We start from the raw sequence: 15,192 nt of genomic DNA, 5'->3' as shown, positions 1-15,192 counted from the left end.
CTTTTGAAATAAGTTCTTAAAGTTTTTTTCCCTAAAACATAGAATAGTAAATAAAGAAGTAAAGCAAACAATTATCTCTTCCAGTTATGACCTTTGTACTTGGTTGCTAAGCCTTATAAAATTTTGCATGCGGAGGATATGAAACAAATTAATTTTTTTAGGTTTAATATATACAGTTGAATAACCAAAAGTCATAAATTACTATAACGATACCACAGAATTCCAATATAATTTATCAAGCTTAGTAACTAAGCTGTAATTTGGTCAAAAAATTATGAAATTTTGAGCAGACTAAAAACACAACCTACCTCCCATATATCTTGGTTTGAAAGAACAAGATGGCATCCTAACAATTTAAAATGGCTGAGAAAGCTACTAGGGGGACATTTTGAGCTTTTGATTGGTTATTCACATCATATATTTGAAGTAAGTGTATATAAAGGACCGTTTCCAAAAATGGAAAAAGGTGAGCGGGGCCACTGCGTTTGATTCAGTACATGAGCAATATCTCAGCAAATACAAAAGGTATGAGGTTCTTATTTTATATTCTAGCTTGTCAATATCAGTAATTTGACATCACAAACATCTACTCTGAACCAGTGCTGCATTCAACATACCATGTGACACACAAAAATCGATGTTTAACCGTGTTTTTTTAATATTTACTTTTAAATTAAAAAATTAAATAATGTATAATACTAAAATTTGAATTATAGTCTACAGTTTGATACTAAACTTATTCAATAAAATTTTGAATGCGAGTCAACAAACACGATGACATGGCCATTGCCCTCTGACCCATCTGGAAAGGGTCAAAGTGTTGTTTGAACTGAATTTTTACTGTTTAAGGTGCTTTTTAACTAAACATTGTATTAGAGTTTTGTGTAGTTCCTTGCAATCCCTATTATGAACCACTATTGTGGTTCATGATTATTAATTAGTAACTAAACTCTATTTCTTAAACATACATTTTTTTATTTTTAGAAGTAGATTCGAAGCACTAATTATTTTTTATCCCATTTCTAAACTTCCAAAATCCTTACAAATTCTGTATAGTAGATTCTTACCCACATTAATGTATAATTGAAGAGATTACCTATCTTCAACAAATTTTGAAGGCTAGTATGCAGTTATACAGCACTTATGATTTTATAGGTTACTCAACATTTATTTATATTTATGTATTTTTTGCCTTAGCATGTATTTGGATTACATTTTAAGCTTTTATATTTTTCACTTATTTGTTTTGTGGTTGTTGACAACTTTCACTCCCAGATGATGGTGTAAGTTCATATTTTACATGTTTATTACTATATTTGTACTTTATAAGCTGTTAAACATATTTGTATATATAAACACAACGATACGTAAACATAATGAAAAATTTTTAATACATACTACATGTTTCAACAGAGCATTGGTCTGTCTTCTTCAGTTATGATACAAATCCAAACAAAGAGATTTATATACAGAATAAATTGTCTCTAGGGACTATGGGTAACAGGATGTAACAACAGGGTGTTATCATTTAACGACAAAATATTGGAACAGAGTTATTACCTAAAAGGAAGGTCAGAGGGGAGTTAAGTGAATAAATTTTTCCATTTTTTTGTTAATGTTACTTTTATATACAAGACTCCTACCATAATGTGCTTCCCTACACAAATATTAAACATATTACTTTGAAGAATAGCTATTTCTGAAATAAAATCTAAATAAAGTTACAACTAATATTTTTACACATGAAAATAAATCCCTTACCCGAATAACATGATCAAGAAATCTCATAGCATGAAGTGATGTGTTTTTTATGCCATCAGCAGGTTCTTTCGCCCATTGCACTGTTATAAGAATAGCTCTGTGACAGTTTTCTTCTCCAGAAGCTGAATCTTTTTCTAAGAAAACAACTGAGAGAAGCTTGGGCCTTATACTAGGTATAGAAGATACCGTTGCAAGCAGCCTGGTCAGCTGAAAAAAAGTATAAAAAATATTCAAGATTAGAGTTTTCCACTGAATTTAACTTATTCCAAGTTAAATAATCTCGTAGTAAAGAAGATTACCAACAATTAAAACCATAAGGATTATTGCATTATGAAATAAAAAACAAGTTTTTTAGTTATTACTGACCATCCCATATTGCTTCCAGTGTATATCTAACATTTAAGTTCCAGAAAAGATACTCTGCCTTTAAAGAATGTGTAAGTATTAAAAACTTTCACTCACCTCAGCTACTTCATCAACATCTTTAGCTTGAGCAAGCTGATCAATCAGTTGTTGGAAAGTTTCTTTTAAATATTTGTACCTAGAAAAATTGTTTTGTTAACAATGGATGTTCCCATGTGATATCCTACAGTGAATTCTCTTAATAAGATGTTCACTCTACCAAGCTGGTTTAGACAATGATTCTATTTTTATAACCTCTAAACCTCAAACCCTCAATTAAAAACAACACATACATATATAAAATAACAAAATAAAGAAGTTGTACGAGCCCAAGATTTAACTTTAATTGTAATAGTAAAAGTATTTTTACAACATTATTGTTGCTTTTCATTCAATCGTGAGCCAGCTTAACTGCAGCATTTTATCAAAATTCTCACTTTATTAACACTGGGCACAACATGTTGTTTATATATATTAGCTAAAAAACTAAAAATGTTAGATATAACTTATTTTGATCAAGAGCTCGCAAGCATTTTTTGTGTCTTGTTGCTTAGCATACGTTTCTGTTTATTTGATCAGAATCTTCTATTGTTGTTTTCAATGAAGTACTTTACTAGTAGTCTCCTTATGGATTTTGATATACTTAAGGTAAAATGTCAAATGAACTATTTTTATATGTACACGTTTGCTTGCAAAGCATTCTTACTTAACTTCAAATTGATCAATTATTTGTAACCAGAATTAAAAGTATTAAACTTTTTCATAATGGTTAATTTCATCATCTCATTCAACCATGACATGATAATGTATTTCTTGGTTTCAGCCACAACAGTTGAATTATATTTACTAAATTGCTTCTTTTCACTAAAGATAGATATATGTATGTGTGTGTGTGTGTGTGTGTAAAAGAATAAATGTTTTTGAAAAAAAAATCATGTGAATCATCTGTCAATTTATAAAATTTCAACATTTAAAAAATATAACACTTCTTTCTTATACAAACATATCTCCTTGAAGTAGTTATGATTTTGTCATCTAACTGAAATCAGACTTGGAAATAAAGATATTTTTTTGGTCGGACATGGTGGAATTTGTAATTTATTCTTACTGAAAGTCTGAAATATGAAAGAATATCCAAACAATACATTACAAATGTGATATTGTTGAGTTTTCAATTATTAAGTCTCATGTGAGAATAACTAATTAGCTGAATATAATAGGTTAATTCTTGGAGCAGGAATGGGTCAGTGTGTGCATGTCACTACCTTTTCACAGTTATATTCAAAATTTAATAAAACAACTTTAGTATTAATGTATATCAATAAACTTGGCATCAAATGTAGTTTGTAATTAAAACTAATATAAGTTTTAACTTCAAGAAGAAATATTTAAATAAATTTTTAATCATCACTTGTCTGTATAATGGGACACTTCTTTGCTTTGATTTGCCCAGTTTAGATTTTCTCGTATCTCTAAATGACTTCCTAACTTTCTGTTAAATTTTACACTTATACTTTACATATTCTCGAGTTAAACTGCCAATTCACAGTAATGAAGCCTTTTGGTTTATGGAGATACATGCAATAAATGGAAGGCCACGTGCCACACCCTTCCAAGTTTAAACAGTTTTCAAAAAAGGTCAGTAATTCTCTCTAAAATATATTATTGGATAATTTGTCACATACAGAAAGAGAAAATTTCAATTCAATTAATGTAAAAGAGCCCAAAGCTATTGGAATAAAAGGTTATTTTGCTTTTGCTGTCTTTCTTTGAAAGATTGGAACTCTACTTGACCAGGTATTTGCATTATGTAACTTACTTCTAGCTTAGTTAGAAATTCAGGAAAACTATATTAGTTTTAGGACATTCTATTTTACATTAGTGGCAATATTTCATATTTTAAATTGCATATTAGAATTTTAAAAAAATTCTGAGGCAACACTATAATTACTAAGAGTTAGGCTTTGAGTTTCATGTAGACTTCTATTGTGCTAGTACATAAGCTTGAGAAAGACAAGATTTCAGACATAAGAAATACATTTCTTGTTTTTAATGTATATTTTTTATTTATTGATATAAAAGTAACTAAAATGTAAAAATTAGAAACTTATTAGGTTAGATAAGAAAATATGAAAACAAAATATTCATGTAGTATGTACTAGTAACTTGATCCTTTGTTTACGCAGAGTTGCCCATGTATTAAATAGCTATTTGCATTCTCTGAGTGCAACAGTAAATAAATAAAAATAATTGAAAAATCTATTAGCTTTGACTGTAAAAGTAAATAGTGTGTGTAATTGTCTGTTACAATATGCAGTCATTCTATAAAGAAAAAAAGGGTAATTTTGATTTATTACATATCTCTTTGTTACAGAGTGGTTATAAGGTTGGTTAAATTGACCGAGGTTGATAGAGTTAGGGTAGAGAAAATAATAAACAAAATACAGTTTTACTGAAAAACTTTTGCTATTCATTTAGGACACTTTAGAAGTTATGCAAGTGAAGTATATGAAATCCATAATATGAAAAGAAGTATTTTATTCTTAGCATGAAAATTATTTTGTACTCAGACTGACTTAATAAAGGCTTCATAAATTCACAACCAAATCTTTAGTAAAAATAATTAATTATTAAAATCTGATTTTCTGTGTAATAGACTTGTAATATTTGAAACCCTGCCAAATTTTATGAAATTACACTTACTACATTAAAGGTTATAGTACCTATAGTTTCATGGTTAAAAGACTGATCAAAAGGACCAATCTTGGATCTTACCTGATGTTAGAGGGTTAATGAGTCTGATGATTATTCGAGTAGTAAATTCTACTAATTGGCCAGCTCTATGTTAAAGGTGCATTGTATATCATCATTATTTTCTAAAGTGACATCAAAAATATTTAAATTGTAGCTAAAACTCTTATGTGTTGTATGTATACGTGTTTGTTTTTAAGCACAAAGCTATACAATACAATAAGGTATTTGTGCTGTGCCCACTGCAGGTATCATAACTCAATTTTGTGTGTTGTAAGCCCTCAGACTTCCAAGGAGCCACCACGGGGCATACATGTGTGTGTAACTACGAGATGACAATTAGGTAGATGTGCAATTTGACAAATATTTTGAGCAGCAAATTGCATACCCACTTTTGCCCTTGGTGAAAGCTCAACAGATCCAGTGAAAATGAACAAGTAAAAGTAAACTCTCAGTGCATAAAGGGCTTTCTTTTTTTTAAACTCTTGTAATGCACTTTAATTTTCAGTAGTGTTCATTCTCCAAGAAAATTGCTGTAAGATGGGAAGTGGATCAGAAGTAAGGAGATGTAGCAGTCGAGTTGAGAAACTTGGCAGAAATGGCAAAGCAGTTACATCACTTCTTGTTTAAAGGAGTTCATTTCACAGTACAGATGTGGTCAAGATTTTTACTGTCTGAATTTGGTACATTTAATGAACTAAATTTAATAATAATCTTGAATTTTGCTTCTACTATACTGTACATCAAGATGCAAGAAATGTCTCAAAAAATATTTTAATTATGAAATACCTCTAGTTCTCTTTAGCAATTTTTTTAAATTCTAGTATAAACTGGAAGTTTAATGGTGTGAATGAGGAAAGAATGGGAAACTTAAACAACAGCAATATTTTTAATCTCTGCATTGTAGCTGGATATTTTATTACTGTATATATTAGTTATTATGGGAAAGAAGCCAAAATGCTGAAAATTATATTTATAATCTTTGACTTTCAGAATTTTTTGTGGTGCGAGTTTTGTTCAAACTCAACTATTTACAATACCTACTAAAGAGATGACACAGGAGTTATTTTATAAAATATTTTTATTTTTAAATATATGGGAAAGTTTAATATGAACTTGGTTTGCTTTCGGACTACTAAGTTAGCAAGTCAAGTTTGGTCTGGATCAGTCAATTCAGTTAAGAAGAGATGCATCCAAAGACAGACAGAAAGTTTTCAATGATACTGGATAATTACCAAACTAGTAAGGCTTAATATGTATAGCCCATATGTGAAGAACAGAGCTGAATAAGTTATAAAATAACATTTGACAGATCAATGTTTTATCATTGACCCACCATTTCTTTTGAAGTGACTTACTTTTTGCTTTATATAACAAAACAAAACAAAAACAAATTACACTGGCAACATTTAAACATAAATATAAACCATGAGGTTTTAATTTTAAGTGAAAAATATTTTGAAGGATATATCTTTCAATGCTGATACATTTTACACCATTTATTAGTATGTTTTTCTTAGATTACTATTTAATAATCATCAAGAGTGTGTGCGTGTATTTATCAGCATAAAATAATAGTTTAGCAGTTGTAGTAAAACCCTTGTATGATAGTACAAAAGGAACAAAAATGCTTGTAAAAATTCATTTATACTGAAAACAACTTTTGGACTTTGGTTTTTCTCTAACGCTATTAATGTTAATTTATTAGTTGACATTTTTCATTTTAGCTTGACTAGCATCTGATGAAAGGCTGCTATTTCCAGGACTGTTGGAATAGCTTGTTTATATTAAAATTATCAAGACAATGGTATCCATTACCTTATAAAGTACGGCTGGAGACGAGATGATAAAATCAGGTCTATAAACAGATCAACAGCTACTTTCCTGGTTTCATTATCACCAGAAACAATCATATTGATCACCAACTGGATGGTTCTATTGATGTTGTTACTGTTGAAAAGCTAATGATGAAAATAACCATTTTAAATAATACACATTTCTTGGCATTAAAAGTTTTATATAATTTCATACAAAAAAACTGCTTTAATATAGTGATAACAAGTATAGTTAACTGTGTCAAAACCTTAAATGAAAAACAAAAGCTAAGAAAATCAGGACAAAATTACATGCTTTAAAAAACATTGCAGAAATGTTTTCAATTAGTTTCAAACTAAATACTGTATAAATATAGATGTTTAAGAAAAGTTTGTGTTTTTTTTTTCACTTGGCTCACAATAGGAACTGAACCTGGCTCATTATGATGGTTGGCTAGCAACTACTTATAACAGGAAGATGAAAAGTGTTTCAATAAAACTAAATATCAGAATCAATATATAGGGCCTAAATGAACAAGAAATTCTGGGACAGTTATGAAGGTTGACTTTTGAGTTTGAAAAATAAACCAGAACATAATGAGATATTTTACCTTGTTCATAACTTCTTAACATACAAGTTGCTTTTAATTGCACAAATAACATCACAAAAGTATGTAGTGAAGTAAAACTATGATGATATTCTTTTTAAACTTGTATGGTTGGCTTAAAAGTTATCCATTTGGTAAATCCATCATTAAGTGTAATTGAAATTTCACAGAAATGCATAAAAATACTAGGAAACTATTCAATAACTGGAAAATTAAATAGTTTCAAACTCTAAATTTGTATTATGGTGATGCACTAAAAATTCTACAGATGTACGAGATCTACACAGATTTCAGTGGTGAAAATGCTTTCACAGGCTTCTGAATTGTTTTATAAAATGTTTTATCAACTTTAAATTTTCTTGCCAATTTTACAAAACTGTTGTAATTATAATAAAATGATAACTAATATTTTTATTGTTTAACTGCCTGAGTGAAACACTTTTGCCCCATAATACTCCATACGACATTTTAATTATGAGCTCAGAAATTGGAAATTTATTGACTCATTCATATCAAGCACATGAAAGATCATTTCTAAATTCACTTTTATGCACAGATCTGTAAGTAAGAACATGTAAACATTGAATATGTAGCTGTATAATTTAGACATTTCTTGTTACTGATTTAAAAGCTATTCAATGAGCTTTATAGATGTATGTATAGTTAAATTATGTCTTCAGTAATAAAATTAATAGATTTTTAAGTCTCTCATACAAATCCTGTTTGTTATATATAGTGTGTATTTTGATGTGTACTATTAAAAGCATCTTAGTTTCAGGCAGTCTTTTAAAATTTAATCACTGTGTAGTCACATTATTTTACCTTTAGACTCTTTTTGTATTACAATTGAATCAAGTTTCAGCAGTGCAGCCTATTGTACAAGTGGGCCTTTGCTTATTAACACACACTACAGCATTACTGATACTCTGAAGTTCCATTCCATGACAGTGATAACCTACTTTTGGGAATTTATTTTTTCAAAATATATTGCCTCTCTTAAAGTTTGAACACTAAACCTGTTGCAAACTGGTAAGTACTCTATGAGCTGAGCTCAAGGATTAACCCCCTAACATTTGTTAGTAAACCACTTTTCTAACAGCTCAAAACTACTATATTCTCTCCCCACTCCCTCACAAACAAGGCCCCTGCTCAGGCCTAATTTCTGGGTCATGGGTTTGGGCTCGATGTTGGGCACCAATATGGTAATTTATTTTGTCACACTAGGTGACCATTCTACCAACTGCTACAGATAGCCCAATGTATGGCTTTGTGCTAAAACAAACTAACAATCTATCAACTGAGCTAAAGATTTAACCTTCTAGCACTTGCTAGTAAGTCACTGTTTTTAACAACTCAAAGTTCTACATACTTAAAGTGTTTTTTGATACTTTTAATATTGCACCTACTCTTTTGTTCCAAAGTTTCCGGTTAGTTATGTGCATTAAAAAAAATCCTTTATTTTTCTATCTTTTACAGAAGTGTGACTATGCTCAGATACTTATTGCTTGTTTATAGTTCCCCAACCTCTGCTCTTGACTGGAGTGAAAAAAAAAACTATACACTGTAACCACTGTCATATCTTTAAATAATCTAATCAACTCACACGAGTCTGTTGACTAATGTGTGAAAGGGATTATAGCAAAGTTTTTAACTTCCGAATGATTCTAACGAGACAAAATTAGCACAGTAATAAAGTTATTAAAATAAGGTTTTGTTCATGTAGCTTCCACATTCGTAACAAACTGATATATGGGACAAAATGCGCATCATCAGCTTAAAACACAGTTTCCAAGAGTAGCAAATATTTTATAAATTGCAAAAATTGGTAAGCATCAGTATGAGATCTGATGAGATTTCAGATATTTTTGTATGTTTAAAATCATTATAATTTGTTTCATGTAAAATATGTTATCTTAAGTAATAAAGTTATTGGCCCATTGATAGCCTTCAAACTAAGTTTAATTATTGCATACAGAAACTAGAATTGCAGCATAATTGTTTTGAATGGAAAGTATAATGTATTTTATTACAGACCCTCATCTCAATTGTCCATTGTATTGTACGAGATATTTTGATTTTTCTATCTGTGAGAAAAAAGGGTGACCAGTTGTTTACACAGAAAAAGAAAGTGAACAAATTCTATTGCAAATATAACTAAAACAAGCTTCCTTTCTAATATAAAATACTTTTGTAAAGACACTGCAAGAGTAAAATTTAGTTAATTTTTTACAAATAGAATCTTTCAAATACAACCAATGACAATGAAACAACCTGAATGAATCATCGTAATATGTATGTGAGAAAAAGGGACTTAAAAATTAACCAAGGCCAATTACAGTGGCAGTGAAGTATTATCACAGCATATGGACTGTCATGTTAACATCAAAATCATAAGATCACAATAACATGGCATTTAAATGTATAACATAACTCAAGTGAAAAGAGCTATTACTAACTGCATTGTGATTAATTAATTTTGCTGCATAAAGTATTCTAAACATTTACTTTAAAAGCACTAGAAATTATAATTTTCCTACACTGAAAATGTATTTCCAATGGGTACTTACCTCTACTCACATAAATAGCTATTCACGTTCAGTGCTGCCCTCTATGTGAAAATTTGTTTTACGCATGCCACAAGCCTTCTGTCTCTCCTCTATTGGAAATGACTCGTTCTAATGTGTCTCACATGCAAATCATCATGTGACAACCCTCCACCAATGAGAGTGCAACACACAATCATTATGCATGTGACCTCTTCAATTCCATTCTACCAGACTATCACTTTGAGTTTTGGCAGAAATGGAAGCACCAGTTTTCAGTTGGGAAGAAGGGTGGGAAGTGTGAGAGGAGGTAAGTATCTATCAGAAATACATTTTGAGTACAGGAAGATTGTAACTTCCGATATGGTAAATTACCTTCACTTACAAAAATAGCTAGAATCCTACATTGAATAGGTGGAGGGACTGGTGCGAGGGAAGACAAGAAGCATCCTTAGAAAGAGTCCAAAGGACATACCCAAATTCTAAGATCTGATGCAGGGAACCGCACTATGTCTGAATCAGGTATACTCTTCACCCATCAGAGAAAGGTGTGGTATATATGGGCAGAAAAACAGAGGAGCACATCTAAATATGTTGGAAAAAAATGGAAGTGCTCCCAGGTGTAGATTGGCTAGGGCATGACAGACTACACTTGGCAAGTCAACTACATCTGAAACCCATGCTGCTGGGAACCAGCATCCACATGGGGAGTAGGATGTGGATCATACAGTCTTCACCTCAAATTCAAGAGACCAGAGATGATCGCAAACCTCCATGACTCCATAACAGGGTACATGTTAAAAATAAAAAAATGATATATTGATCCAGGAATCTGACATCTGGTATCAAAAAAATGTCTGCCATAGAGAAATTAATTCCCTCAACAGTGAAACTGACTGGAACCAACTCAGACACAATAACAACCTGAGAATAAGATACATCAAGGGAGAGCAGAAGAGAAAGAACCGTAACAATTCCAAGTACCTCCACTGTGACCCACAACACAGATGGAGTATAATTGAGAGAGAAAGATAGACATCAATAATATATGTGAGAGGACTTTTGTTGACTGGTTCTACTCTAAATCCAAAACCCGGCCACTGGGAACCGACATCCGTGAGGGATCCCAATCTAAGGGGTGAATCTAAGACATCTCACTCCTTTCATTTTCATATGCTTTATAGTGAAGGATATCACGTCCTCTACACCAGCAGGACACCACCACCCTACTCTGCACTGAATGGTATCTCTGTATTGATATTTTATCTCATTAAACCATTCAGGAGGATGCCTCCACGGTCCACCACCCCAGCAGCTTGGAACTGGAAAGTGGTAAGGACTACCACACTCCACTAGAAGAAAAGGGGGGGTGGGGGGGTGTGCGGTTGAGAGTCCGGAGGAATGTCAACACCTCAGACAGTGCAATGGGTGACCATGAAACCCTATTTTAAAAAGCAGATCATACTAATTTATTCAATACAAGGCTTGGCAGGGATGGGCAGCTATCCCCTTCTGTTTACCCATGTAGTCTATGGGTGGTATGGTCTGGACGGGCATACTTATGAAGCAATTCTATCGCGAGGATAACCATCAAGCTATCTCATCAATGTTCATTGTGTGGCCATGAAACATAAAAAGCAAGTTGACATGGCTGAACAGTGTGGATTTTAAAGGTTAAAGAATACCTGGTCAGGCACCACTCACCACAGAGCAGGAACCAGTAAGAAAAAGAGGGACATGCGGCTGAAAAAGAAGAGGTGTATATATATATAAGAAAAGACGGTACCCTGACAAGAAAGAAATAGCTACCCAAAGCAGAGAATGAGAGAAGAACATATGAGATGTAGTCTCAGTGCTCGACAGATGAAGTTCCTCCATCTGATGACAGGGTAGACATGCAGGGAAAAAGGAAGGTGCAGGTTAGGAGTGAAGACATCATGAAGTGAAGAAGGGAAGAAAAAGCCAATTGAATCTAAAACCAATGGGTAAGGGTGGAAGGGAAATATAACAGACAAAGAAATGGGGTAAGTGGAGGAAACCTGTCAAAAAACAACATAGATAGGCCTGGCACATTTTGCAGTAGAGGCCTGGAATGTACTCCATGAAAAGGTGGAGGAAAATTGACAAATCTAGGTCATCTGAAAAACAGGTTCCGCTGTTATGATGAGCAATATTGGGAAGAGGAGGTAGGTTGGGCCCCAGCCCCTGGGGGCCTGCAAAAATGAAATTAATGGAAAGAAGTAGAAATTATAAGTTCAAAGAAATTAAAGACAAAAATTATAAAGTATAAATTAATCAATATTAATGGTAAGAATTTTGTAGTGAAATAAACATATGGCTGTGATGTTCTGTGTTGAAGAAAAGATAAATATCGATAAACCCGTTAAAAGAACCACTGGAAAACCGAAATTAACATAACATTATTAAGCCTAATCAAACAACATATTAACATAATTAACGATTAACTCGGAAGTAGAACTACCAGTAAACCGAAAATAAACATTTAAAAAGCCTAATTGAACAATACATAAAAAAATATCATTAAGCCCTAAAAGAAATACTTAATCCGAACAATAAGTAAGTACAATATTGGGATAATTTTGTGTGGACCCTGGCTCAAGAATTCCACACAAACCAAGTGAATAGGAAGAAAAACAATATAATGAAATTTATTATACATATACCAGTAAGATGAATTACAGGTAATCCTAAAAATAAAATAAAGACTATGGTAAGCCTAAGTGAATGGAATAGTAGAAAAATACAACTAAGACTAATGGCTAATCTAAACTTGACTAAAAGTATTAACCAATCAAATGAAACTTATGTTATGGAACCCAAATAACAACAGATAATAATATTAAAAATAAAAGTATAACATCTCATCTTTCCAAAGTCTGTGAACAGAGTAAAAATATAAAATAATTTCACTTTTGAATAACTCAACAAGTTACAAATATCCCTATTGTATAATAAAGAGTAAACTTGTTCAGAGAAATTAATAGAAAGATATTAAAATAAAAGGGAGCACAAACTAAATGTTAGAAAACAAGTATTGCCAAACGAGAAGCGATAGTCTGGTAAATGGAATAGAGGGAGTCACATGATGATTTGAATGAGTCATTACCAATGGAGGGGAGGCAAAAGGATTGTGGCATACATAAAAATATTTTGCATATAGAGGGCAGCACCGAACGTGAATAGTTATCTATCTGAACAGGGGGGAGGGGGGGAAGTACCATATAGAAATGTATACTTATTTTTACCAAACATGTAACAGTACCCTTGAAAAATGTATAATGGTTATAAATATAAAAATTATGGTGGTTGTCTCATAAGCAGACAGACAGCAGATAAAAAATAATTAACTAGAATAAATTTTATTTGTTTCTCTTCAAGAGTAGAAGAGTTCTGTTTTATAATGCTATTTATGTTCATGCAATGTTTAAAACTTAATAATTACTTTACTTTCATTGAAACAACTGTTATACATACAAATACAAATATTTTAACAAATTATATACTCTTCTTTTTTTAGTTAACAACCACATTTTTCCTTGCATACTTTCAGAAAGAATTTTTCTTTGTCTTGGCTATGAGTATTGAAAAAAAGGTTAATTTTTATAACAGAAATTATCATAAAATTTTTTACCTTTTCTCCTAGATCATCATTAATGACAAGACTGGCCAAGACAGAAAGGGTCTGTACAACAACTACACGATTATTGGATGATAATTTTCCCACCAGTGTTTTGTACATTTGTTTGGCATTACTCTATATCAAAAGAAAACCATTTAAAGTACAAAACTATTACTAAAAAATAATTTACTATGGGAAAAAGTAAAACTGGGGCTACATACTCTTCATCAGTTATTAATATATTTTATCTATAGAATCAAATTAATTTTATGAAAATTACAATTTAAAATTATTTCGAGAGCTAATTTAACATTAATTGCAAGTTTTTCAACCTGAAAATAGATCTGCTTTATGAATTAGAAACATTTACATTCTTGTTTGTAAACAATATGATGCAGAAGCTAGAATTCTTCTCAAGAAATTTTACATAATTAGGCCTAAAATGGCAGCTTTTGTGTTATTTTTTAAATTGTATCAATTCAACGAGTTTTTGAAAATATTTCAATAGTAAAATATTTAATGGCTACTTTTAAAGGAGCAGCAGTTTGTTTCAAATTCTAATACAATGTAGCTAATACTATCATTTCAAGATTTCAAACCTGTTTTTAACACAGAAGCTAGAACAACATCTGATATTTAGCAATATACTTACCATGCATTTAACCTGTGCTTGTACCAGAGGATTATTTCGACACAAGTTGGAAAGAATTGACAAACACTGCACCAAGTATTCTGTTGTTTGATTATTTCTAAAAAGAGGTGAAGGAAATCATACAAGATCCAACATATTAAGAACTATCTGAACTTTTTAAAGTCATTTTAACAACTAATACATAAAAATCTACATTAAATTAAAAAGAATTGAATTGGTCCTTACTTCTGTATGTACAAAAAGTCTATGCTTCAATGTACTATACTTCTATGTTTTTCTCCCATCACTTTCCTTAATCCATTTTCCATTAACTATCTAAAATTTTAAGATACTGAGAATTTCTTTCATATATTAACATAGCCAAAACGGTATCTAACCAGCTGCCTTGGTGTTTCATGGTCTAGAAGAACAGTAGAGTGATGCCCACAAAATTCTTACAAAAAGAGAACCCTATTCACTTTACAAAAGAGTAAGTCAGAAATCTTCTGTGTCAAAAAAAAATTAAACAATTGTAAATGCTACATAAGTGCATTTCACACAGTTCCAAGGGTGGGATTCAACAACATAAGAAGCCATTTGTTTCTATGGAAACTAGAGACATGAAGCAAACACAATAAGTGAAAGTAAGCAACTATACCCTGTAACTAAAAATTTACAATATGTCACTTATGACATTTCAAAGTTCTATACCAAAATGTAATTCATAAGATAGACACTTTTCTTGAAACATATTTTGCTGTAAGAATGTTCTGAAATGCTAGAACATTAATCCTAAACCACTATGCTCAAAGTCACTACCTTCATTATATCGTGCTTTATGTTTCTGACAGTAAAATGTGAGGACAGCATATTACCTCCATTCACATGTCATCCCATGAATTTCAAAAAAGATAGATCTTATATATGTCAAACTGATTGGCAGCTTCAATTTCTGCTGGTCAACTTGTTTTTGAAGCTATCTCTGACCATTATTTACTGGCAAATAGGAATTCTGAGAATTGATAACCAAAAAAAAAAAAAA

General features: G+C 31.3%; 1 protein-coding gene across 1 annotated transcript in view; it reads right to left on the bottom strand.

Annotated features, from left to right (window-relative positions):
- Nucleotides 1–15,192, bottom strand: part of LOC106468294 (protein CIP2A-like) — an 88,995-nt gene that overhangs the window by 39,827 nt on the left and 33,976 nt on the right. The window contains exons 7-11 of the mRNA XM_022396633.1: nt 14,172–14,268; nt 13,532–13,654; nt 6,733–6,875; nt 2,224–2,302; nt 1,762–1,968 (exon numbers count right to left, since the gene is read on the bottom strand). Coding sequence (XP_022252341.1) covers nt 1,762–1,968; nt 2,224–2,302; nt 6,733–6,875; nt 13,532–13,654; nt 14,172–14,268 — 649 coding nt within the window. The remainder of the gene's footprint in view (nt 1–1,761; nt 1,969–2,223; nt 2,303–6,732; nt 6,876–13,531; nt 13,655–14,171; nt 14,269–15,192) is intronic.

Source organism: Limulus polyphemus, unplaced genomic scaffold, assembly GCF_000517525.1.
Source record: "Limulus polyphemus unplaced genomic scaffold, Limulus_polyphemus-2.1.2 Scaffold2951, whole genome shotgun sequence".
NCBI classification, from domain to species: domain Eukaryota; kingdom Metazoa; phylum Arthropoda; class Merostomata; order Xiphosura; family Limulidae; genus Limulus; species Limulus polyphemus.
This window is presented reverse-complemented; position numbering and strand designations above follow the sequence as displayed.